We start from the raw sequence: 27,233 nt of genomic DNA, 5'->3' as shown, positions 1-27,233 counted from the left end.
TCGAGTCGAACTCCGGCACACAAGTCTGGCTTGCTTGCTCTGGCTTACTCACTGACTGAATAATTGAAAACTCTAAAACTGCTGTCATTCCTTCGCGACCGTAATTTATAACCACAGCGACGTAGCCTCGAAAGTTCGAATTCGCGAGTCTTCCATTTCGACGGATTTCTCGGCCTCTCTAGGCAAGCAGAAGATGCGCGCGCAAACTCTCTCCACTCTTTCGCCGCGTTGGCCCTTTCCCCTCTACGCCGCGCGCCATCCCAAATTGCTGCGCGCGATCTTCTCTCTTGCGGGACGCTGGTCGTGAGTTCGAATCTCACGTCGCTGTCACAATATATTTATTTTTTATGTGGTAAAAAGTACGAAAATATTTGCTAAAAATAAAAAAAATATTTGTTTTTAATATGAAAAAAATACCTTACTTAGCTTGAAAAAAAAATCTTACTACGTACTAACCAACCACACTCGAGTGCTAGTAGTTGGTCGAGAATTGCAGTGAACAACAACTGTCATCTCCAAATTCTCCATCACAAATTCATGTCGATTATCTCTGAACAACGACTTATATGTGAAAACGATCTTTCCACATCACAGGACGTCAGACGTGCATATTTAAAGAGAGGAATGTCACAAACACAAACACCGTCAATTTCACCTAGACACACCTTCCAATACTAGAGCAACTTTGCACATTTTTTTATATCCACTGTTCTTCCCAAACATATTCTGGAATTTGTCCCTTAGTACTTGTACTTCTGAACCTGGTAGCGAGTCTAGTTTAATTTCCACGGCACGCACCTTCCTGTTTCAGACAACAGGTTTTTGGATGTTTCCAGTTTTTTTATGGTGTCACACAAAAAGCTTAGATTTGCTAATAGGAAAGCCAAATCGTTTTTTAAATAACCATCCTTCAGTATATCTTGAAGGATATTGATTTACGAAGCCCGATAACAGGGAATCACAACAATATAATATATTGCCTTATTTGATAGACATGAGCGAGAGGCGAGAGATTTGTTTAAATTAAATAATGTTCATACCCGAGCTCTTATCTATTGTGTTTCACAAACAAAGCGTGGAATGAAATCATTTTCAGCCACAATAAACATTCCTAATTATGTTGCAAGATCTCTCCTCCTTGTCCATGTTAATTTATTCTCTAATAATAACACTGATATGCTGCCTAGCAGTTCTCAGAACTTGAGGCGATACTATTACAAAAATGGATCACGGATACACCACACAGCGCTTAGAAACACGAAGCAACCAAGAATTCTTAAAAAAAGATAACGTACTTCTGAGTGATATAATGGATTTAGTTTTAAAATATTTAAAAGTTCTTGTAAAAAAATTATTTAAGTAAAACAAAAACTCCAAGATTTATGTGTTTATGAGAGATTTCCTGAAAATATGTATTTACATAATTTTTTTGTGAAAATATGTGTTTTTATGTGAAATAAAATTCGGGTCTTAAACTTGAAACTTCATATTCGGAATTTTTAACTTTCTTAATTGTATTTTATCACACGCAAAAATAATATTTAATTACATAGGAATCCGCTCCTTAATCATTACAGCTTTGCTGTATAATACAGGGTGTTTCAGAAATACTCCTCTGCTATGAACAAGGCGTCAAAACGGATGTAAAGTACATCACATCCACTCGGGAATACGCTGCATCAATTTTAACTACCAGCAGATAAAAACGTGATTTATTATTATTATTATTATTATTATTATTATTATTATTATTATTATTATTATTATTACTACTGCTACTACTACTACATTTCTGAGTTGTTTGTCCTATTCTCGTTCCCCCACCCTGCTGAGTGCTTCCTCTTGTATTTCTCGCAGAGGTTTCACCCGCTTCGGGAATGTTCGCCAGAACTTGGAATTGAGTCACCACCAGTTCACACCTTTCGTGTTGTACGAGGACGGTGCGCTTGATAACTTCGTTCGCGGTCTGTCCACGCAGCCGTCGCAGCGCTTCGATCGCTTCTTCTCCAAGCAGCTCACAGACCATCTATTCCAAGGAGACCTCGACTTCGGGCTCGACCTGGTGGCCCTGAACATCCAGAGAGGTCGCGATCACGGCCTGCCGCCTTACAACGACTGGAGGGAGGTCTGTGGCTTGCCGAGGGCCAAATCGTGGGAGAATCTCCAGGACGTCATGGATGCCCAGGTTCGATGCTGTTTTTCAAATAATACCGTTCGAAACATCTATTGACGTGGGAGAAATTTTGTTTTATAAATTCTCTAACCTACAACGGTATAACCACAGTCTAGTATAAACAGTCACGAAGCTTTAGTTGTTAAGGGTACTAGAAACAATAGACTGTGCCGGTACTATTTCGCATTGTCTGTAATGAGGCGATAGTAGCGATGCTAGTGGTTAGCAACTATCTGTGGATGCATATTTACTACGTATTGAGCTTCGTGACTGTATATACTAGACTGTGCCGATAGACTGCGCTAAGACACTGTTTTCCCTTGTTTCTTCTTGTGTTTCCCTAGTTTATCTTGTATCCCTCTTGTTGTCTTTGTAATTCCCCTTATTCTCCTTATATTTATTTTGTTTTCCTTGTCTTCTCCTCGTTATCCTTGTATTCTTCTTCTCCTGGTTCTCCTTGTTTATATTTATCTTGTTCTTTTTGTATCCCCCTTGTTGTCTTTGTAATTCGCATTGTTCTCCTTGTATTCTCCTTGTTCTCCTTGTGTTCCCTTAAATCTCCCTTTGTTGTCGTTGTAATTCCTCACGTTCTCCCTGTTTCCCCTTGTCCTCCTTGTATCCTCCTCGTTATCCTTCCATTCCCCTTGTTCTTGTTTTCCTCTTGTCCTCCTCGTATTCCGCTTTTTCTCCTTGTGTTCCCTAGTTTTCCTTATATCCTGCTTGTTGTCTTTGTAATTTTCCTTGTTCTTCTATTTGTCTTATTCTCGTCTTCGCCTCGTTATCCTTCTGATCCCCTGTTATCTTTATATTCTCCTTGTTCTCCTTGCTTTTCCCTTGTTCTCCTTACTTTTCCCTTGTTCTTTTTGTTTTGCCCTTGTTCTCCTTGCTTTTTCCTTGTTCTCCTTGCTTTTCCCTCGTTCTCCTTGTTTTTTCCTTGTTCTCCTTGTTTTTCGCTTGTTCTCCTTGCTTTGCCCTTGTTATCCATATTCTGCCCTTATTCTCCTTGTTTTCTCCTTGTTCTCCTTGTTTTGCCCTAGTTGTCCTTGTTTTGCCCTTGTTCTCATTGCTTTTCCCTCGTTCTCCTTGTTTTCCTCCTTGCTTTTTCCTTGTTCTCCTTGTTCTCCTTGTTTTGCCCTTGTTCTCCTTGCTTTTCCCTTGTTCTCCTTGTTTTCTCCTTGTTCTCCTTGTTTTTCGCTTGTTCTCCTTGCTTTGCCCTTGTTGTCCATGTTTTGCCCTCGTTCTCCTTGTTTTACCCTTGTTCTCCTTGCTTTTTCCCTTGTTTTGCCCTTATTTTCCTTACTTTTCCCCCGTTCTCCTTGTTCTCCTTGCTTTTCCCTTGTTCTCCTTGCTTTTCCCTTGTTCTCCTTGCTTTTCCCTTGTTCTCCTTACTTTTCCCTTCTTCTCCTTGTTTTTCTCCTTTTTCTCCTTGCTTTTCCCTTGTTCTCCTTGCTTTTCCCTTCTTCTCCTTGCTTTTCCCTCGTTCTCCTTGCTTTTTCTCCTTGTTCTCCTTGCTATTCCCTTGTTCTCCTTGTTTTCTCTTCTTGTTCTCCTTGCTTTTCCCTTGTTCTCCTTATTTTTTCTCCTTGTTCTCCTTGCTTTTCCCTTGTTCTCCTTGTTTTTTCTCCTTGTTCTCCTTGTTTTCCCTTGTTCTTCTTGCTTTTCCCTTGTTCTCCTTGTTTTTTCTCCTTGTTCTCCTTGCTTTTCCCTTGTTCTCCTTGTTCTCCTTGCTTTTCCCTTGTTCTCCTTGCTTTTCCATGGTTCTCCTTGCTTTTCCCTTGTTCTCCTTGCTTTTCCCTTGTTCTCCTTGCTTTTCCCTTGTTCTCCTTGTTTTTTCTCCTTGTTCTCCTTGCTTTTCCCTTGTTCTCCTTGCTTTTCCATGGTTCTCCTTGCTTTTCCCTTGTTCTCCTTGTTTTATCTCCTTGTTCTTCTTGCTTTTCCCTTGTTCTCCTTGCTTTTCCCTTCTTCTCCTTGCTTTTCCCTTGTTCTCCTTGCTTTTTCTCCTTGTTCTCCTTGCTATTCCCTTGTTCTCCTTGTTTTCTCTTCTTGTTCTCCTTGTTTTTCCCTTGTTCTCTTTATTTTTTCTCCTTGTTCTCCTTGCTTTTCCCTTGTTCTCCTTGTTTTTTCTCCTTGTTCTCCTTGCTTTTCCCCTGTTCTTCTTGCTTTTCCCTTGTTCTCCTTGCTTTTCCCCTGTTCTCCTTGTTTTTCCCTTGTTCTCCTTGCTTTTCCTTTGTTCTTCTTGCTTTTCTCTTGTTCTCCTTGCTTTTCCCTTGTTCTCCTTGCTTTTCCCTTGTTCTCCTTGTTTTTTCTCCTTGTTCTTCTTGCTTTTCCCTTGTTCTCCTTGTTTTTTCTCCTTGTTCTCCTTGCTTTTTCCTTGTTCTCCTTGCTTTTCCCTTGTTCTCCTTGTTTTTTCCCTTGTTCTCCTTGCTTTTCCTTTGTTCTTCTTGCTTTTCTCTTGTTCTCCTTGCTTTTCCCTTGTTCTCCTTGCTTTTCCCTTGTTCTCCTTGTTTTTTCTCCTTGTTCTCCTTGCATTTCCCTTGTTCTCCTTGTTTTTTCTCCTTGTTCTCCTTGCATTTCCCTTCTTCTCCTTGTTTTTTCTCCTTGTTCTCCTTGTTTTTCCCTTGTTCTCCTTGTTTTTTCTCCTTGTTCTCCTTGCTTTTTCCTTGTTCTCCTTGCTTTTCCCTTGTTCTCCTTGTTTTTTCCCTTGTTCTCCTTGCTTTTCCTTTGTTCTTCTTGCTTTTCTCTTGTTCTCCTTGCTTTTCCCTTGTTCTCCTTGCTTTTCCCTTGTTCTCCTTGTTTTTCCCTTGTTCTCCTTGCTTTTCCTTTGTTCTTCTTGCTTTTCTCTTGTTCTCCTTGCTTTTCCCTTGTTCTCCTTGCTTTTCCCTTGTTCTCCTTGTTTTTTCTCCTTGTTCTCCTTGTTTTTTCTCCTTGTTCTCCTTGCTTTTTCCTTGTTCTCCTTGCTTTTCCCTTGTTCTCCTTGTTTTTTCCCTTGTTCTCCTTGCTTTTCCTTTGTTCTTCTTGCTTTTCTCTTGTTCTCCTTGCTTTTCCCTTGTTCTCCTTACTTTTCCCTTGTTCTCCTTGTTTTTTCCCTTGTTCTCCTTGCTTTTCCTTTGTTCTTCTTGCTTTTCTCTTGTTCTCCTTGCTTTTCCCTTGTTCTCCTTGTTTTTTCTCCTTGTTCTCCTTGCTTTTCCCTTGTTCTCCTTGTTTTTTCTCCTTGTTCTCCTTGCTTTTCCCTTGTTATCCTTGCTTTTCCCTTGTTCTCATTGCTTTTCCCTTGTTCTTCTTGTTTTGCCCTTGTTCTCCTTGCTTTTCCCTTGTTCTCCTTGCTTTTCCCTTGTTCTCCTTGTTTTTTCTCCTTGTTCTCCTTGCATTTCCGTTGTTCTCCTTGTTTTTTCTCCTTGTTCTCCTTGCATTTCCCTTCTTCACCTTGTTTTTTCTCCTTGTTCTCCTTGTTTTTCCCTTGTTCTCCTTGTTTTTTCTCCTTGTTCTCCTTGCTTTTCCCTTGTTCTCCTTGTTTTTTCTCCTTGTTCTCCTTGCTTTTTCCTTGTTCTCCTTGCTTTTCCCTTGTTCTCCTTGTTTTTTCCCTTGTTCTCCTTGCTTTTCCTTTGTTCTTCTTGCTTTTCTCTTGTTCTCCTTGCTTTTCCCTTGTTCTCCTTGCTTTTCCCTTGTTCTCCTTGTTTTTTCCCTTGTTCTCCTTGCTTTTCCTTTGTTCTTCTTGCTTTTCTCTTGTTCTCCTTGCTTTTCCCTTGTTCTCCTTGCTTTTCCCTTGTTCTCCTTGTTTTTTCTCCTTGTTCTCCTTGCTTTTCCCTTGTTCTCCTTGTTTTTTCTCCTTGTTCTCCTTGCTTTTCCCTTGTTATCCTTGCTTTTCCCTTGTTCTCATTGCTTTTCCCTTGTTCTTCTTGTTTTGCCCTTGTTCTCCTTGCTTTTCCCTTGTTCTCCTTGCTTTTCCCTTGTTCTCCTTGCTTTTCCCTTGTTCTCCTTGCTTTTCCCTTGTTCTCCTTGTTTTTCTCCATGTTCTCCTTGTTTTGCCCTCGTTCTCCTTGCTTTTCCCTTGTTCTCCTTGCTTTTCCCTTGTTCTCCTTGTTTTTTCTCCTTTTATTTTTCTTGTTTTCGTTGTGTTCCCCTTGTCCTCCCTGTCTTCCCCTTGTTCTCATTATATTTTTATAATTGGTTACGTTTTCATTGAAAGCAACACCTAAAAACAATAAAGACAAAGTACTGGTTTGCTCTCTAAAGAGTGTGGCGGCGCTGAGAGCGTTGTACCCATCAGTGGACGAGATAGATCTGTTTGTGGCGGCTGTTGCCGAGAAGCCCCTTCCAGGCGCGTTGCTTGGCCAGACGTTCGTGTGTCTGGTGGGTGACCAGTTTGCTCGCCTCAGACGCGGAGACAGATTCTTCTACGAAGAGGGAGGCCAACCATCTACGTTTACCTCACGTAAGTCAATTAATAATATATCTTCTAGAGTAAATTAAACACACATTAGCGTTAATATCTGTTGTTAAGTAATATTAACTTTTTTCGGTGACAGGCTAAAATCTATTATTATTATTATTATTATTATTATTATTATTATTATTATTATTATTATTATTATTATTATTAAAGAAACTGGTCACACCTCATTATCTTCTGGCTTAGTTGCCTCACGAGTGATGCATTCTTGGTGTCATAAGATTCGAATCTGTCTTCGAATAGTTCGTTAAACTACTACTACTACTACTACTACTACTACTACTACTACTACTACTACTACTACTACTGCATCTTCTAACAATCAATATTAAGGAATTTCAGAATTTTTTCAATTCAAATTTAATGCAATTTTTTTTTTCATTTGACGCTAAATATTTCAGTGACAAAATTTTAAATTTCAAAATTGTTTTCAATTCCAATTTAATGCAATAGGTATTTCAATTCACGCTAAATAATTCAGTGATAATTGTTTTAATTTAAATATTTTTTTTTTCAGTTCTAACTGAATGCAATTTTTGTTTCAATTCACACTAAATATTTAAGTGACAAAATTTTAAATTTTTTTTTCAATACCAATTTAATGCAATAGGTGTTTTATTTTACGCTAAGTAGTCCATTTCAGTGAAAAAATATTAAATTCCAAAATTGTTTTGAGTTCTAATTGAATGCAATTTTTGTTTCAATTCACGTTAAATATGTCATAATTTTTTTTTTCAATTCCAATTTAATGCAATAGGTGTTTCAATTCACGCTAAATATTTTATTGAAAAAAAAATTTAAATTTCAAAATTTTTTTCAGTTCTAATTAAATGCAATTTTTTTCAATTCACGTTAAATATGTCATAGAAAAAAAAGTATTTTTTTTTTCAATTCACATTTAATGCAATATGTGTTTCAATTCACGCTAAATATTTTAGTGAAAAAAATTTTAAATTTCAAAATTGTTTTCAGTTCTAATTGAATGCAATTTTTGTTTCGATTCACGTTAAATATGTCATAGAAAAAAAAAGTATTCTTTTTTCTCAATTCAAATTTAATACAATATGTATTTCAATTCACGCTAAATATTTTAGTGAAAAAATTTTAAATTTCAAAATTGTTTTCAGTTCTAATTGAATGCAATTTTTGTTTCAATTCACGTTAAATATGTCATAGAAAAAAAAGTATTTTTTTTTTCAATTCACATTTAATGCAATATGTGTTTCAATTCACGCTAAATATTTTAGTGAAAAAATTTTAAATTTCAAAATTGTTTTCAGTTCTAATTGAATGCAATTTTTGTTTCGATTCACGTTAAATATGTCATAGAAAAAAAAAAGTATTTTTTTTTTCTCAATTCAAATTTAATACAATATGTATTTCAATTCACGCTAAATATTTTAGTGAAAAAATTTTAAATTTCAAAATTGTTTTCAGTTCTAATTGAATGCAATTTTTGTTTCAATTCACGTTAAATATGTCATAGAAAAAATTTAAATTTATTTTTTTTTTCAATTCCAATTTAATGCAATGTGTGTTTCAATTCACGATAAATATTTCAATGACAAAATTTTAAATTTCAAATTTTTTTCAATTCCAATTTAATGCCATGGGTATTTTAATTCACGCTAAATATTTCAGTGAAAATATTTTAAATTTCCGAATTTTTCAATTGTAATTGAATGCAATGGGTGTTTCAATTCACGTTAAATATTTCAGTTTATTTTTAAACTTTTATAATATTTTAGATAAAACTTTTAAGGTCTTATATTTATTACAGAACAACTGGAACAAATCCGCAAGGCTAACTTGGCCAGAGTTTTGTGCGACAATTCTGATGATATCGCCCTCATGCAGCCTTTGGCTTTCTTCCAGGCTTCATTCCTGTAAGTATGCGACGGCATGTTAAAAAAACTGATGTCACAAAATGACACTTCCAAACTGTATGTCTGACAGTAATTCAGTTCATTTATATTTTGCAAATAATATTACTGTACGTACAGGGTGTATCTAAAGTCTGGAATCACCTTATTAGTCTTATTACATGTCTAATACTGTATGTTAGATGAATATAGATGTTCCCTTTTATTATTATACAAATTAATTAAACAATTAGGCCTATAGCGTTGAGCTTTTGTTTTTTCCAAAATAAACGTTCGTTCTGGATTCAATTTTTATGCTGCTATCTCATTCGACATTGGTCACAAGTGAATGCAGTATACTCACCGTCCCTCAATTACGCCATTATAATCCGAAGATTTGAGACTGAAGTATTCCATGGCATTTTAATAGATTCAAAATTTGAATCCCATGTAAATCTGTCAGGGGCAACGGAGAAACTGGATTTTTTTACTGGTTACTATAGTAACTGTGCGGGGCTCCTACACTAAAGAGGGCGGGGTTCTCAACCCTTTCGTTCTCATTTTCGGGTTAAAAGTCTCCTGAGAAAAGACGATTTTGAGAGTTATTAGAATTTTGCCAAAAGTTACCCAGAATTTTCTCTTAAAGGTCTGAGAGAAAACCCCGGAAAAACCTTAAACAGGCAATTACTCCCAGTCAGGATCGATCCCGGACCCACTAGTTTCGCAGTCAGACACGCTAACCATTACTCCAGAGCGGTGAACTGGGGTGAAATATAAGTAGGGTATCCCATTTAAAAATATAATACTGTGTGTTACAACGAATTTTTGTAACACCCTGTATAGTTACCAACTACTCCAAACAGTAGGTTTTGGTCAACCCCATAACGTAAATACAAAATTATTTTTAGATACGCTAGTTCTGAGAATATCCCAAAGATTATGGGACGCAGTGTAAACATATTCTACATTATACAGAGTGTAAGAGATGTACGTCCAAGTATTTTAGAGTAATCGGAGATAATATAGGCTACCGTTTGTATTCGGGTAAACGGAGATAAGGCATAAAAAATATTTTTGAGTTAAAAGAAAATTAATATTCAGATCTTTTTTGCAAATAACTTTCTAAACAAATAAAACACATCAAATGCTGGTATTCTTTTGTTTTTTGCACACCCACTTGTAGAATTCACTGGAGAACAAAATTTCACTTCACAAAAAATTACTTAATCCCCTTTACCCGAACACTATCGGTATTGAATTTCACTAATTAAAACAGTTTCAGTACTTGGAGTTATTTTTAGATACGAAAAAAATATCATGTTTTTTTTGTTCATTAATATTTCTGGAGTCTTTGGAGCACAGCAATGGACATTCGTCTATTTGGAATCCAACTAACTTATTTGGAGATATTTGTCGTGCGAAATTAACAGATTCTCCTGCTGCTCGGTATTGGCTGATTCAGCATTATTGAATTCTTCCTTACGTCAATATTAGTGAGTGAGCTGCCTGCAAGGTTAACAACACTTAACTAATATAACAAAATGTTTATGCTGGAGTAATACGTATGATGAAAAGTTGTGCGTGTAGTCTAAAATGACAGGCGTTTCATGGTACACACAAAGAGAATTCGTTACATGTCGGGACGAAATTGAAATACAAACTGCTGAGCCATTTATACCCGAACCCACACTTTCAGAAGTCAAAATTGCGATAGAAAATCTGAAAAAGTACAAGTCTCCAGGTATCGATCAAATTCCAGCAGAATTAATACAAGAGGGTGGAAGTGCATTATATAGCGAAATTTATAAACTTGTACTTGCTATTTGGGAAAAGGAAATTGTACCAGAACAATGGAAGGAGTCCATAATTGTACCTATTTTTAAAAAGGGGGACAAAACCAACTGTGGTAACTTTCGAGGAATATCACTTTTGTTGACGTCGTACAAAATTTTGTCCAATATTCTTTTGAGAAGATTAACTCCATACGTAGATGAAATTATTGGGGATCATCAGTGCGGTTTTCGGCGTAATAGATCGACTATTGATCAGATTTTTTGTATTCGACAGATAATGGAGAAAAAATGGGAGTATAAGGGTACAGTACATCAGTTATTCATAGATTTCAAAAAGGCATATGACTCGGTTAAGAGGGAAGTATTATATGATATTCTTATTGAATTTGGTATTCCCAAGAAACTAGTTCGATTAATTAAAATGTGTCTCAGTGAAACATACAGCAGAGTCCGTATAGGTCAGTTTCTATCTTATGCTTTTCCAATTCACTGCGGGCTAAAGCAGGGAGATGCACTGTCACCTTTACTTTTTAACTTCGCGCTTGAATATGCCATTAGGAAAGTTCAGGATAACAGGCAGGGTTTGGAATTGAACGGGTTACATCAGCTGCTTGTCTATGCGGATGACGTGAATATGTTAGGAGAAAATACACAAACGATTAGGGAAAACACGGAAATTTTACTTGAAGCAAGTAGAGCGATCGGTTTGGAAGTAAATCCCGAAAAGACAAAGTATATGATTATGTCTCGTGACCAGAATATTGTACGAAATGGAAATATAAAAATTGGAGATTTATCCTTCGAAGAGGTGGAAAAATTCAAATATCTTGGAGCAACAGTAACAAATATAAATGACACTCGGGAGGAAATTAAACGCAGAATAAATATGGGAAATGCGTGTTATTATTCGGTTGAGAAGCTCTTATCATCCAGTCTGCTGTCCAAAAATCTGAAAGTTAGAATTTATAAAACAGTTATATTACCGGTTCTTCTGTATGGTTGTGAAACTTGGACTCTCACTCTGAGAGAGGAACATAGGTTCAGGGTGTTTGAGAATAAGGTGCTTAGGAAAATATTTGGGGCAAAGAGGGATGAAGTTACAGGAGAATGGAGAAAGTTACACAACACAGAACTGCACGCATTGTATTCTTCACCTGACATAATTAGGAACATTAAATCCAGACGTTTGAGATGGGCAGGGCATGTAGCACGTATGGGCGAATCCAGAAATGCATATAGAGTGTTAGTTGGGAGACCGGAGGGAAAAAGACCTTTAGGGAGGCCGAGACGTAGATGGGAGGATAATATTAAAATGGATTTGAGGGAGGTTGGGTATGATGATAGAGACTGGATTAATCTTGCACAGGATAGGGACCGCTGGCGGGCTTATGTGAGGGCGGCAATGAACCTTCGGGTTCCTTAAAAGCTATTTGTAAGTAAGTAAGTTGTAAGTCTGTTTCTTATAATGCTTCTCTTCGAATCAGTTGCCATAGCTACGCCAGCCAGTCGTCTTATATAAGTCCCGCCTGGTCCGGACCGATGTGTAAACTATAGCTGGCTTGTATTGGGTTAGGGGAAGAGAGATATAGCCCAGCCTATCTGTTCTTTCATATATCGATTTCTTTTCTTTGTTTTATGATTCTCCTTTCCAATGATACAAAAGTCTGAGTGATTATGGATTTTGATTGGCTCGTGGGACAGATTTGTGGCGACATGTAGGGTGTATGCATAGGGGATCAAACATGCTTTCTGTAGGTGGAAAAGTGATTTTGTGATGTTGTCTGACAGGTTATTCCACTTGGGTACTGGTAGCTTATTGGACTGTTGGCTGAGATTTTTTTCCCTACATGTTTGTTTCGCTGTTTTATCCAAGACAGTTTGGGGCTGAGGGGTGTTCCTACATATGCGAGAAATGACCTGATAAGAGTGGGTGTTTCCGTTTCTTATTGGTCCAATTTAGACATTGCCTCACTAAGGGGAATTAGAGGTGGTCACCTGCGTATCATATATGTCCAGTAACGAATTATTGGGGAGGGGACATCTGCCACATTGGTAGTTGTTCTACAGGGAGGGATTTGACTCTGTCCTGGGAAACAACGGCTTATAATCAGAACGTCCGTGTAAGTTCGTTTCTCCCCATTCTTAACTTCCTATTCGGTACGGGCGTTATTGTGTGAAGCAAGTTATGACGGCGAGAAAGGAGCGGAGCTATAGGAAAGTCGCTTTTTGTTAGTTTGGTGGGATTTTCGTTACGATCCTGCTCGCAGAATAGTGCAGCAATATATTGTGTGGTCAAGACTGGATGGGTGACCGCAATTTAACTAGTCTACACTTTAAGAATCATGGAACAAGAAGAATGTAGGCTACTTACCATGTATAATACGATTTACTACAGACATGGATTTAACATGGGAAATCAGTTATTTGTAAATATCTTACATATTTGTTTGACAGAAAAATGTTATAAGGAAAATGTTAAGTGGGTGGAGATTAACTGCCTATACCGCCAATGTTAAATTTGCTTATTTAATAAACCATTATCTCAGGAATTAATTAAATTATCGTATTGAAATTTTTATAGACTAAAGATGCAAGGTTTCTAAGCAAAATGACGCAGATTTATTAATAAATATCGGTTGTAAAAATATATTTTCGTCTTTTAAAATAATATTGATTTTAAGATCTTATTCCTTTTATCTAAAATAGTTTTTATGGTCAAACTAATAGACATACACCAATTAAAGTGCGTCGATTTCATCAATGTATTCTTGTCAACATGTGTTTAAAATTTAATCCTTTTGCAATTTACAGTTTCTGAGAAAACGGCGCATTTGCATAAATAAATAACAAAATTTCAACATTAAAAAAAAATTGAAATCTTTCTCACAACTTATTTATTGATAAATTCACTGTCAGTTTACTTAGAAACCTATCTTCAGCGTGTAACAATTTCTGTACGATACCTTGAGTATTTCTGAGATAATGGATCAGTAAATAAGGGTCCACACCTGTGGAGTAACGGTTAGCGCGTCTGGCCGCGAAACCAGGTGGCCCGGGTTCGATTCCCGATCGGGAAAAGTTGCTTGGTTGAGATTTATTCTGGGGCTTTCCCTCAACCCGATATGAGCAAATTCTGGGTAACTTTCGGTGCTGGACCCCGGACTCATTTCACCAGCATTATCACTTTCACCTCATTCAGACGCTAAATAACCTAAGATGTTGATAAAGCGTCGTAAAATAACCTACTAAAATAAATAAAATCAGTAAATAAGGAAATCGAAATTGGGCGCTTTACGGGATAGGGCAATTAATATCTCCTTAACGGACTAAATACATACATACCCCATACATAAGTGTTCTGCCCATGGGCAGGTCTTTCACTGCAAACCCAGCATTCTCCAATCTTCCCTATTTTCCGCCTTCCTATTAGTCTCTGCATATGATCCACATATCTTAATGTCGTCTATCATCTGATATCTTCTTCTGCTCCGAACTCTTCTCCCGTTCACCATTCCTTCCAGTACATCCTTCAGTAGGCAGTTTCTTCTCAGCCAGTGATTCAACCAATTCTCTTTCCTCTTCCTAATGAGTTTCAGCATCATTCTTTCTTCACCCACTCTTTCCAACACAGCTTCATTTCTTATTCTGTCTGTCCATTTCACACGCTCCATTCTTCTCCATATCCACATTTCAAATGCTTCTATTCGCTTCTCTTCACTTCGTCGTAATGTCCATGTTTCTGCTCCATACAATGCCACACTCCACACTAAGCACTTCATTCGTATCTTACTTCTTTTTCCAGAGGTCTGCAGAAGATGCTCCTTTTTCTATTAAAAGCTTCCTTTGCCATTGCTATCCTTCTTTTGACTTCCACTTCCTAGCAGCAGCTCATGTTACTACTTATAGTACCCAAGCGTTTGAAGCTATTCACTTGTTCTACTGCCTCATTTACAATTCGCAAGTTTACCTTCTTTATTTTTCTTGCGACAACCATGGTCTTCGTCTTGTTTGCATTTATCTTCATCCCATATTGCTCACAACTGTCATTTAGCTTCAGTAGCATAGCCCTTAATATCATCTCCTCTTCTGCTAACAACGCCATATCATCAGCAAATGGACTAAAATACATTGAAATGCGCTAACAATTAATTAATTTTCTTAATAGGTGTTGTATGGATATTTTTGTTGATATTAAAGGAATAATAATTTGATTTCTGATCACAGGAATTAATGAAATACAATTCTAAACTGTAACTTCATTTTTTCTTTAACATTCACATTTATTTCTTTTGCATTCATTTTTTTCTATCGTATTTAATATCGAATTTTACAAGGCCGTGGTAGAAATGACATTGTTGATATCGAAATGCGCTAAAAACTATTTTATTTTCTTAATAGGTTTTGTGTAGATATTTTGTTGGTTCATATTAAGGAAATAAGTGATAATCGCTTAAATTTTAATCATAGGAATTAATTATATACAATTCTAAATTGTAACTTCATTTCCTTCAACATTTTGCATATTTTTACAGTCATTTTTTTCTATCGTATTTAATATCGAGATTCACAAGGCCGTGGTAGAAATGATATAATATTAAATAACATTGTCAATACATTAGGAAAAGCCCTCTACGAAATTCAGACCTACAGGATGTTATAAAAAATAGGCCTACGTATAAAACTCTTGGGGCTGAATTGATGAAATCCGAAAAGATCTAGATGGCAAATTTTATGCATTAATTGATGAACAATTTTATGTCATAACTTTTTCAACTATCACAATTCGAAACCAGTGCTTCAGGTTCAGATACGAAATTGGACTATATATTATATTAACTTGTGTTGTACTTATTTTTTTTACAGGAATCAGAGAGTACCATGTTCAAGTGAATCCATCCCAAGGATGAATCTAAACGCATGGGCGGGTGATCGTGCTGCATAACCAATCATCCGTCGAGAGTTGAAATCTTGCTCTTAATCATCACAAAGAAATACTGTGACATCCATGACATTTCAATACATTTTTTTCTGTCAAATATACGAAGTGTAATCTTCAGTTGTAATTCTGCAGAAAGCCGGGACATATCGTCGTCAAATTGCGTTGGACTTCCTTCCGATAATAAATTTCTGCTTGGATCAGTGTTCAAAATAATTACTGGAGTTCCTAACAGATGTCGACATCGAAATAATTGCTTTAATGAAAGCGGAACATTCAATGTAGGCCTGTTTGTTTCCATAGCAACTGAAACGAAATAAAGCTAAGATAATTCGCCCATATTAAACTTCTTTTAAGAATAGTACCACAGTCTAGTATACACAGTCACGAAGCTTGAGTTGTTGAGGGTACTAGGAACAATTGACTGTGCCAGTACTATTTCGCATTGTCTATAATGAGGCGATAGTAGTGATCCTAGTGGTTAGCAACTATCTATGGATGCATATTTACTGCGTATTGAGCTTCGTGACTGTATATATTAGACTGTGATAGTACATTGCCGTTCCTTAGAATTCTCCAGAAAATTTTACATCGTTTTTCGAGGTCCTCAGTGAAAATGGCAGAGTAGAGATTTAATTCAGAAAAATTATCCGGAATAACAATGAAATTTAACTATTACTGTTTTTAATAATTATTGATATACTGTTCTGTATTTAATTGGGTGTATAAGTCGTATTATAACTTTAGTAGAGACGAGAATTTCATACACTATAAAATCCCAAAATATGCATACATTCATGCATTATCAAACTATGAAACATGCACGATCAAGCGAAAAATACATTAAAATATGTACTTTCATTTGTGTTCCAAATTTCTTATATCATTTCTCTTCACTTTTTTTTTTTTTTTTTTTTGCACAGCTAACAACTAACAACATTTCTAAATTGGTTTCTATGAGATTCCTACGCTTGTCAGTCAGTATGTTTTTGTAGGTAGAGAATGACCTCCCTACATCGCAAGAAGTTATGGGTGCAAACTTGAATGAACCTTTTCTGTTATTTAGTTTTTTTTTTCTCTTCCTTCTCCATTCCTGATTCTTGAAGCTAAAAATCGAGGAACTAAGGTGTCCACTCAAAACCATTAAACACGCATTTAAACTGAATATATTGTATATTATATGCATGATTAACCTAAAAATTACTTAAATATGCATTTTGCATGTTTTATCCCCAAAAAGTGCAAAACATGCAAATATGCACGGAAAAAGTACACCGGAACCGGAAAGTAATGAAATGGGTAAGTACTAAGTTTGAGCTATGTCCTATGTTCCTATAAAAACATGCATTTGCATGGAATTCTCGTCTCTAGTTATAAGGAACTTCTGTTTCATAACATCAATTCAAAAACTTTTTTTAAATCACTGATAGATCTCTTGGTAGGCCCTACTTTCTGGTTTTGCTAACTGATGGCGTTACATGTCAACAATGTGAAAGTTGAAACATGTCTTCAAATTTCTGCCCAGCGACAGTCTGATATTATTTAAATTTAAGAATATACAGATATTCATAATTCTGAACATGAATTGAAGGATTCACGCACAATAAAATTGAGACATAAACTAAATTCATTACCTACCTTATTATAAAAAAAAATACAACAATAAAATAATTAATGAAATGTGACTTTCGATTGTTTCACTAATACCAACACATGAACTTAATTTGGGTGGCAAACTTTACCACAGACTAAATTAAGTATCACAACCCTATCGGAAAATATTCAACAGTCTCGAATGTTCAGTAATGAGTCCACAGTCCATGTTTATGGATCACTGCATTTAATTGTCTGTTCCTTCAATGCCCCTATAGGAATTATGGACCCACTTACATATTTTGTGATGGTCCTCTCCCTTCACCAATATTTTAATGAATGATGGAATTCTACAATTTCAATACAGTAGGTAGGCCTACTAAGACAACAAGCTAAGGACATTTTATTACGATATCTGGCAACCTTGTTAGTATGTACTAAAATTGAAATAGGCCCTAACACTTCGGCAAAAATAAGTGAAGAAGCTCTTAGTTTACAAACATATTATTTAATAATAACTTAAGCAGTAAAGAAAATAAGATGTAATTTTGAAATAATAAATGCAGGAATAGGCCTATTTAAGTAGAAAATATTAAAAATATATTTAAGAGTAAATTAATATGCACATACTGTGTAATTAAAGCCTATGTAGGCTACTTCATATAGTCTAACTTGTTGAAAATTTTCAATAATATGTGCTTTAACAGAATTCTCATTTCATGTTTAAAAAGAAAGTTTTGTGAATATTTTATGTTTTCCTCTCCCTAAAAAAAAATAAAAATTAAAAATCGGGCCGGGCCCCTCTAACGCCAGGGTCCACCGTACTTGGGTGGTGTCCGTCCCCCCTCTGTAGTCAGCTCTGATTTAGTCTATGGACTAATGATCGGCAAAAGCTGAAAACACTTGGTCCAGTAATTTACATACAGTTTTCTCATTTCACTGGATGAGATTTTACGACCGTATTTAATGGAAAGCTGCTTCCACAGTTCAACGATTCGTCCACGCATCAGTTCAGAAGTACAAGGCTGTATTTTATAAATAAATTTTCAATAATAATAATAATAATAATAATAATAATAATAATAATAATAATAATAATAATAATAATAATAATAATAATAATAATAATAATAATAATTAGAGCGTAGAAAGCATAGACAAACATGCTGAACGTTGTTATGATCACAGAACAACAATAGGATCTGCATCGCCTTCTATGATGTATCTGTTTATCTTTTGTTTTCGTACCAAAGCCCTTGGTAAAACGATAACAAATTTCTAATGTTACATTTTCATCTGTCGGAGAGTTCTAATGAAGGGTAGTGTACATAAATGAAATACCTATACAATAAATAAGTTACAGATTATAATAATTTGAGTTCTGTAAAGCAACAGAACGCGCCAGATTGTATGACTCCATTGTGGCGCGATGATGAACTACGTGATCTTCTCAAGAGTAACTTTATTTCTTGCCTTGTGTAATGCAGGAAACAAATTTTCAGCAGTGTCGGCGCATGCGTGGACGTTCTTCAGTATTAGCACAAGCGCAGTCACTACTGGGAAACAATATCAGCGCATGCGCGCTTTGTTTATGTAATGTAAAGGAAGTGAATTTGAAATAAAATCGTGATTTATATTTTCAGGAGTTAATTTTTATTTTGTTCAAGATCGCAAACATTTGAGGGTATAATGTCATGTGATTATGTGTAATCTTAAGTGTGTATGTGGTGTTGATGTACACTGGAGGTAATAATGGAAGAGATTAGTGATTTAATTTCTTTTGGTTTAATTCTCTTGAGACTATGAATTTGTGTATTAATAGTTATGGCAAGAGAATCAATTTTTCGTTATAATTATTATAGAAATTTTTTTTTATTCGTTGTAATTATTTTAACTATTATGCTTTATTGTACTTTTGATGATGTGTGATAAAGGGGATGTGGTATAGTAGACTATAGCATGGTGTTGATGGTGAAGACAACGACAATGGCGACAATGTGGTTGGGATGTGTCGATGTTGAAGGTAAGAATTATTCTGTGCTGAAGAAGGCAGTGGAGGAAGCCAAGGTGGTATACCTTATTTTATTTCAAGGAGTGCAGTTCGGTGTTCAAAGGAGCCACCGAACTGCACTCCTTGAAATAAAATAAGGTATATTGTTAAGCTTATTCATAACCAGCCGTACCCATGCGCTCCGCTGCACCTGTTAGAAATAAATATAAAGTAATTACATAATTAAAATAGGACGTTTGATTCAGGGAACATTCGTGTTTGATAGAAGGATAAATCGTTTAATATGTTACTTAATTTAAACTGTATTTAAGTAATTAAAATGCGATCATTTTGGTCCAGAAAGCACCCATTTGGTGCAATGACAATTCCTTTAACATGTTTCTTAATTGTTATTAAATGCAACCATAGTTTAATGAACATTGACATCATTTAGATTTAATGGGTATACTTTATTTTACTTGCTATATGTTTCCATTGAATTATGGTAATAACTTAATTTTAACCCTTGTTGTTTTCTACGTATTCAGTAAATGGCGCTTGGCCCACTATGGTTCTGAACCCTTCAAATAACTTAAATTATATTATATTATATAATATTATATTATATTATATTATATTATATTATATTATATTATATTATATTATATTATATTATATTATATTACATTACATTATTATATCAGAAGTTACTATAATAACATTATAGTATTATGTCCATCTAGAGAAACTACACTTTCCAATGGTGAAATAATAATTAATTTTACAAATCGGTTAATTTAGCTTCCGATATTACTTCATACAAACACAGAAACATTCTCTGTAGGCTATCTTTCATAGCTTTCGATTGTTGTTGTCCAAGGCCCCTTATAGACCAAGTCATTTGTTTTTTATTTTGTTACACGGCCTTAGATGGTAGTTATTTTAATTTTAAAACTCATTTATCTCATTAAATATCAGTCCTATCAAAATTTTTCAGGGAATAAAACTTATCGCAAATTATTTTTAAAGAAACTTTTGCTATGTAACATTTTTCACAAACATCAATAATACGCGAGATATTTCGATTTATTTAATTCAGGTCCCCTTATAACCCCCCTTTTAAATATTGTACTTTGAATGCCATATAGCCTAAAATCTAAGTTACAACGAACTTAATTTATATTCCAATTTTCATCAAAATCCGTTCAGCCATGAAAAGGTAACAAACATACAGACAGACAGACATACAAACAAAACTTAAAAAAAAAAAGCGATTTTCGGTTTCAGGGTGGTTAATTATATATGTTAGGACCAATTATTTTTGGAAAATCGAAAAATACGAGAAAAATTTCGACTACAGATTTATTATTAGTATAGATGATGATCATGTTCGGTGTCCGGTATAGATCATCTGCCTTTAAAATCAATATATCCAACTTTAGAACAAACAAGTTCATCTTCCTTCAAAGTCAACCAATGTATTTAGAACCAGTCTATCTCCCTTTAAAATCAACCACTCTATCCAGCTTTAGAACCAATCATTCCATCTCTCTTTAACATCAACCAATCTATCACCCTTTAGAACAAATCAATCCATCTCCCTTTAAAACCAACCACTCTATCTCTCTTTAGAACCGATCAGCCCACCTACCTTTAAAATCAATCACTATATCGCCCTTTAGAACAAATAATCCCATCTTACTTTAAAGCGAACCAATCTATCCCCCTTTAGAACCAATCAGTCCATCTCCCTTTAAAATCAACCAATCTATGACTCTTTAGAACAAATCAATCGGTCTCCCTTTAAAATCAACCACACTATCCCTCTTTAGAACAAATAAATCCATCTCCCTTTAAAGTCAACCAATCTATCTTCTTTTAGAAGCAATCAGTCCATCTATCTTTAAAATCAACCAATCTATCACCCTTTAGAACCAATCAGTCCATCTATCTTTAAAATCAACCAATCTATCCCCCTTTAGAACCAATCAGTCCATCTCCCTTTAAAATCAACCAATCTATGACTCTTTAGAATAAATCAATCGGTCTCCCTTTAAAATCAACCACACTATCCCTCTTTAGAACAAATAAATCCATCTCCCTTTAAAGTCAACCAATCTATCTTCTTTTAGAAGCAATCAGTCCATCTATCTTTAAAATCAACCAATCTATCACCCTTTAGAACCAATCAGTCCATCTCCCTTTAAAATCAACCAATCTATGACTCTTTAGAATAAATCAATCGGTCTCCCTTTAAAATCAACCACACTATCCCTCTTTAGAACAAATAAATCCATCTCCCTTTAAAGTCAACCAATCTATCTTCTTTTAGAAGCAATCAGTCCATCTATCTTTAAAATCAACCAATCTATCACCCTTTAGAACCAATCAGTCCATCTATCTTTAAAATCAACCAATCTATCACCCTTTAGAACCAATCAGTCCATCTCCCTTTAAAATCAACCAATCTATGACTCTTTAGAATAAATCAATCGGTCTCCCTTTAAAATCAACCACACTATCCCTCTTTAGAACAAATAAATCCATCTCCCTTTAAAGTCAACCAATCTATCTTCTTTTAGAAGCAATCAGTCCATCTATCTTTAAAATCAACCAATCTATCACCCTTTAGAACCAATCAGTCCATCTATCTTTAAAATCAACCAATCTATCCCCCTTTAGAACCAATCAGTCCATCTCCCTTTAAAATCAACCAATCTATGACTCTTTAGAATAAATCAATCGGTCTCCCTTTAAAATCAACCACACTATCCCTCTTTAGAACAAATAAATCCATCTCCCTTTAAAGTCAACCAATCTATCTTCTTTTAGAAGCAATCAGTCCATCTATCTTTAAAATCAACCAATCTATCACCCTTTAGAACAAATCAATCCAACTTTAGAACAAACAAGTTCATCTTCCTTTAAAATCAACCAATCTATCCCCCTTTAGAACAAATCAATCCATCTCCCTTCAAAGTCAACCTATCTGTCTCCCTTTAGACCCAATAAGTCCCCCTTCCTTTAAAGTGAACCAATCTACCCCCCTTTAGAACCAATCAGTCCATCTCCCTTTAAAATCAACGAATCTATTACTCTTTAGAACAAATAAATCCATAAAAGGTAAAGGTAAAGGTATCCCCGTAACATGCCATGAAGGCACTTGGGGGGCATGGAGGTAGAGCCCCATGCTTTCCATGACCTCGGCACTAGAATGAGGTGGTGTGGTCGGCACCACGCTCTGACCGCCCCGGGAAAGACCCGGTACTCAATTTTATAGGAGGCTGAGTGAACCTCGGGGCCGTTCTGAAAGTTTGGTAACGAGAAAAAATCCTGTCACCACCTGGGATCGAACCCCGGACCTTCCAGTCCGTAGCCAGCTGCTCTACCAACTGAGCTACCCGGCCGCCCACAAATAAATCCATATCCCTTTAAAGTCAATCAATCTATCCCCCTTTAAAGCCATTCGGTCTATCTATCTCTCTTTAAAACCAATCTGTCCATCTCTCTTTAAAATGAATGCACCTATCTCCCCTTAAAACAAAACTGTTCATCTCGCTTTAAATTCATTGACTCTATTTTCCCTTTAAAACTAGTCTGTCCATCGCCTTTAAAATCAATGAATCTATCTCTATTTAAAACAAATATTATGTTCATGGTATCATGGACCTTTAAAACCAGTCTATGTCCCTTTAAAACCAATGAGTCCACCTCCTTTAATATCAAAGAACCTGTCTTATTTAAAAGCAATCCAACCATCTACCTCGCTTTAAAGTTAATTTGTCAGTCTGTCTGTCTGTCCGTCCATCTGACTCCCTGTCCATCTGTCTGTGTATTATGTCACTTTGTTCGTCCATCATTCCATCCATCCATCCATCCATCCATCTTTCCAGCTCTCTCTGTCTCTGTACCCATCCATCAGGGGCGTACGCAATTTGGGGGGGGGGAGTGTTATCGGGTTTGAACCCCACCTTGAACTTAAAAAAAATGACATATTTAAATTTGAGTATTTTCTTATCCATAATCGTTTTCACTTCTCTAATTTTCATTGTCAGAGTAACAAAATCTACATCGACATAAGGGGTAGTCCTCCTACCCCTCCTTCAATATAATCCTAGTGCTTGGTGTTACGGCACGTTCGAATTATAACAATGATATCTTTATTATAGAGAGACCTACCGCTTAGTACCGACCTTGTAATAAAATGAAGCCGACACAATATACTGTAAAATTTAACTTGTTACTCTGACATTTCTGCAGTGCAGCTGTTAAATATTGTGCATTGTCGATTTTAAACTCATTTTAAGAGCGATATTCACCCGTTAGTAAGAGTTCTGACTTCATTGTGAAACGCTCGTTTAACATTTTGTGCATTTGACAGTTTTCGCATTATTGTTTCGGATTCTTTGATATGTCTAAGCGACCGGCGCTAAACTGGAGAATTCCCACGGTATCTTTGAACCGTGCCGTTACGTTTAGCACCAAATTTAAGTAAATACACAACCTTGCCAACATAAGAACACGACGTTGGAGTGTGGCGTCGTTGGAGGGAGAAATTTGTTTATTTTCTCTCTCTACCTCCTTCGTTCTGAACATTACTGAGAGGTAGCACCACTGTTAGCTACAAGATATATTTGCGCAAATATATTGAAGTAGATTACGTGACTTATTACGTGACTTAGATGACAGTCTCGGGACAAAACAGCTTTGCTATATTTCTTTTTTTATTAAATGTTAAGCACAGGAACGCCATTTCGTAATTTTATTTAAGAAAGAAGCCAAACAAATTATCTTTGCATCAAAAACGTATGCTCCCTGGACCAAATTATCGTATTTTATAATTGTTTGAATGCAACAGAAGCCAGAAGTCTTGCCTTTGACTAATGCAGTGAATTATTTAAGAATAGTCTATAGTCGCAATTTTACTACCACCATTTCGATTGTCTTCTGTTTGACATGGCTCGGTACGGCCCGGTGACTAGTGGCCAGCGAGTAACGTCGACTATCGACATTGCTCTGCCGTGGGTATTATCCAGTTGTTCCTTCACGTTGGCAAATGTTTCTTCACGGCGGCAGCTTGACGATGTTGTCGTGAATGTTTTTCTCGAAACTAGTTTCAGATCCTCCTATGAAACTCAGCTAATAATAATAATAATAATAATAATAATAATAATAATAATAATAATAATACACAAAATTTAAAATACCGATAATGTAAATTGTAAATAATTTTAATAATGATCCCCCCTTGTCAAAATTCTGCGTACGCCACTGCCATCTATCACTCGATAGATCAGTCGCTGGATCACAGAAAACAACTTCCAGGTGACGACGGACCAGAAACAAGAAACATCTGTGTCGGACTGAATTGCACCAGAAAGATATTTCTTAGGAAACAGTTTTCCTTTAGTCTATCGTATCGTAGATAACTTACAATCCTCAATTTTATTCAGCTTTTATTTGGTGGCCGGGTAGCTAGCTACGGACTGGAAGGTCCGGGGTTCGATCCCAGGTGGTGACAGGATTTTTTCTCGTTGCCAAACTTTCAGAACGGCCCCGAGGTTCACTCAGCCTCCTATAAAATTGAGTACCGGGTCTTTCCCGGGGGTAAAAGGCGGTTAGAGCGTGGTGCCGACCACATCACCTCATTCTAGTGCCGAGGTCATGGAAAGCGTGGGGCTCTACTTCCATGCCCCCCAAGTGCCTTCATGGCATTTTACGGGGATACCTTTACCTTTACCTTTTTTTCATTTGGTTTGTACAGCCGAGAGCTTAAATTCATAATCAGTTGTATACAGTAGAGCAGATCTCTGGATATCGAAACGGTTTTATTTTCATCCAATATTAATTCGTTGTATATCAACACTTAATATAATTTTACGCGCTCATCCTGAACGTATATTACAACAAAAACAGATAGCTATAGACATGCTTATCGGGCATGACGTGGAGCATCCCTACGCACTTTAGCTCACATAGGCTTATTTTGCATCCATGATGGATTGAGTTACATGACGACTGTGCTGCCTGGCTAAGCCGGTCCCACCATCCACCACACTATGTATTCCTCTCCAGCCATCAAATGCGTGTGTCATAGCAAAGCTATAACGGTGTGGCGGTTTTTTCGGGCCACTTGAATGGCCTTTCAGCGAAAGTAAGAGCATCATATTCTAATGCTATATTCGTATACTGTTTTGCCTACAAACTGATCTTAGTCTTACCACAGTCGGCTTATAATATCAAAGACTGCAGAGTATTTTTCTTAACTTTTAATGATTGGTGTCCTTTTTATCCAAAATCGCCGAAGAGAAGTCATGCGCTCTATGAGGAAGTTAGGAAGAGATTGCCAATTCACATGCTGGAATTTCAATTCACGATTAGCAGCAATCGCGACCAACTAATCTCATTATTCGAGAAAATACCTGATCCTGGTAAAGAGTGGGATCACCAGGTGTTGATTTCTGCCCTTGAATTTATAGTTTCGTTGAAGGATTCAATTTTGTTACTGAAGAACTATTAAGATATTTCAATTAAGTATAATTAAATTAATATATCAAATAAATGAGTAACGACTAAGGGAGTGGGTAAGTGAATAAGTTAATAATAAATAAGTAAGTAAATAAATAAATAAATAAAAATAAATGAATAAATCAATAAGTAATAAATAAGTAAATAAATAAATTATAAACAGATAAATAAGTAAATTAATTAATTAGTCTAATTGAGGAACGAATGAATGAATGGATGAATAAATACATGAATGAATGAGTGAATGAATAAATGGATAAATAAAATAAAATGAATGAAAGAATAGCTAAATAAGTAAATAAATAAATAAAAATAAACGAATGAATCAATCATTACGTAACACAGTAAATAAGTAAATAAATAATAAGCACATAAATGAGTAAATTAATTAATTAGTTTAATTAACGAATGAATAAATGATTGAATGAATGAATGAATGAATGAATATATGAATGAATGAGTGTATGAATAAAGGTATAAATAAAATAAATAAATAAAGAATGAATCAATTAATCAATAAGTAATAAATAAGTAAATAAATAAATAAATAATAAACAAAAGATAAGTAGGCCTAAATGAATTAATTAGTCTAATTAACAAACGAAGTAGTAGTAGTAGTAGTAGTAGTAGTAGTAGTAGTAGTAGTAGTAGTAGTAGTAGTAGTAGTAGTAGTAGTAGTAGTGTAGCAGTACATAATTAGGAACATTAAATCCAGACGTTTGAGATGGGCAGGGCATGTAGCACGTATGGGCGAATTCAGAAATGCATATAGAGTGTTAGTTGGGAGACCAGAGGGAAAAAGACCTTTAGGGAGGCCGAGACGTAGATGGGAGGATAATATTGAAATGGATTTGAGGGAGGTGGGATATGATGATAGAGACTGGATTAATCTTGCACAGGATAGGGACCAATGGCGGGCTTATGTGAGGGCGGCAATGAACCTTCGGGTTCCTTAAAAGCCATTTGTAAGTAGTAGCAATAGGAGTAACAGTAGGAGTAGCAGCAGCAGCAGCAGTAGTATATTAATAGTCATTTACAAGGTAGTGAATGAACTAAGTTATTTCGAAATACTTAAATCGTGTAATAAGAAAGTTGTGTCACAAATTTAATATTTTTACTAGAAAATTACCTAAAAGCAAACTATTATAGAGTATCGATTTGAATCATCCGCCATCACGGAATGTTACAGTCATTTGTTACGAGACTCTCGTAAATGACGACTTGCTTAATGGATTTCGATAATAATCGACTTGTTCGATATAACTACATCATGGCGGACTGGCGTAGTATATGTTGATTTGTTGTTTTTAAGGTACAGAAATAATTATAAATTAGGAATAAATTAATGTAAAAGAACCAGGTAAAATTGAATTTAATTATGTGGAACTTACAGAAGAATTACAGGTACCCAAGAAACCGTATTGGCTGTAATCTTTCAGGTTATTCTTTAAAAAATCTTCTTTGAAGAAGGCACAAAATTTTCGGCATGTCCAATTTCCTTACGCTTCATTACCTTTTGTAAGTTATATATGTAGTGTTCAAGACGTGGTTATAGTTTGTAGTCACAAATACTTTTGTGTCATATTTCTAACATGAAAATCGTTTGATACTTAGGACTGAGAAAAGTAGGTCTAGCATACGGGAAGTTCAGGTGGTTTGTAGGCCTATTGTATTTTTGGTTCAGGAAAAATACTCGTATTTTACGAAAATACTAGCATGGCTTACTGAAGTATAGACTCTTAAATATTAAACTCCATCTCCACAAAAAAAAAAAAAAACCGTTATGAATTCGACGATTCTTATTGCCGAAATCACCAGAACTTCATCTACCTAGGCCCTATATTATTCAGCTGTGCTAACCATTACTCCACAGTGGTGGACGTGGTTTACAATTAGTAATTTGCTGAT

The 27,233-nt window shown here is 35.7% G+C and overlaps 2 protein-coding genes across 10 annotated transcripts in view; both read left to right on the top strand.

Annotated features, from left to right (window-relative positions):
- Positions 1-18,449, top strand: part of LOC138714114 (salivary peroxidase/catechol oxidase-like) — a 153,668-nt gene extending 135,219 nt beyond the window's left edge. For all 3 annotated transcript variants that reach the window (XM_069846584.1, XM_069846586.1, XM_069846585.1), the window contains 4 exons: positions 1,858-2,185; positions 6,407-6,605; positions 8,404-8,509; positions 15,142-18,449. In XM_069846584.1, coding sequence (XP_069702685.1) covers positions 1,858-2,185; positions 6,407-6,605; positions 8,404-8,509; positions 15,142-15,220 — 712 coding nt within the window. In that variant the 3' untranslated portion in view covers positions 15,221-18,449. The remainder of the gene's footprint in view (positions 1-1,857; positions 2,186-6,406; positions 6,606-8,403; positions 8,510-15,141) is intronic.
- An 8,100-nt stretch (positions 18,450-26,549) lies between these two features.
- The window catches only part of LOC138713930 (uncharacterized), a 297,089-nt gene continuing 296,405 nt past the window's right edge, over positions 26,550-27,233 (top strand). For 2 of the 7 annotated variants that reach the window (XM_069846553.1, XM_069846529.1), the window contains exon 1: positions 26,550-26,637. The gene's annotated coding sequence lies outside the window, so the exon portion shown is untranslated. Of the gene's footprint in view, positions 26,686-26,706; positions 26,844-27,233 lie in introns of those variants that run through there. The other 5 variants (XM_069846481.1, XR_011336045.1, XR_011336044.1 and 2 more) reach the window with 5 other exon arrangements.

This window comes from Periplaneta americana, chromosome 2 (assembly GCF_040183065.1).
Source record: "Periplaneta americana isolate PAMFEO1 chromosome 2, P.americana_PAMFEO1_priV1, whole genome shotgun sequence".
NCBI lineage: Eukaryota > Metazoa > Arthropoda > Insecta > Blattodea > Blattidae > Periplaneta > Periplaneta americana.
The sequence above is the reverse complement of the archived record's forward strand: the minus strand, read 5'-3'. Positions and strand labels throughout refer to the sequence as shown.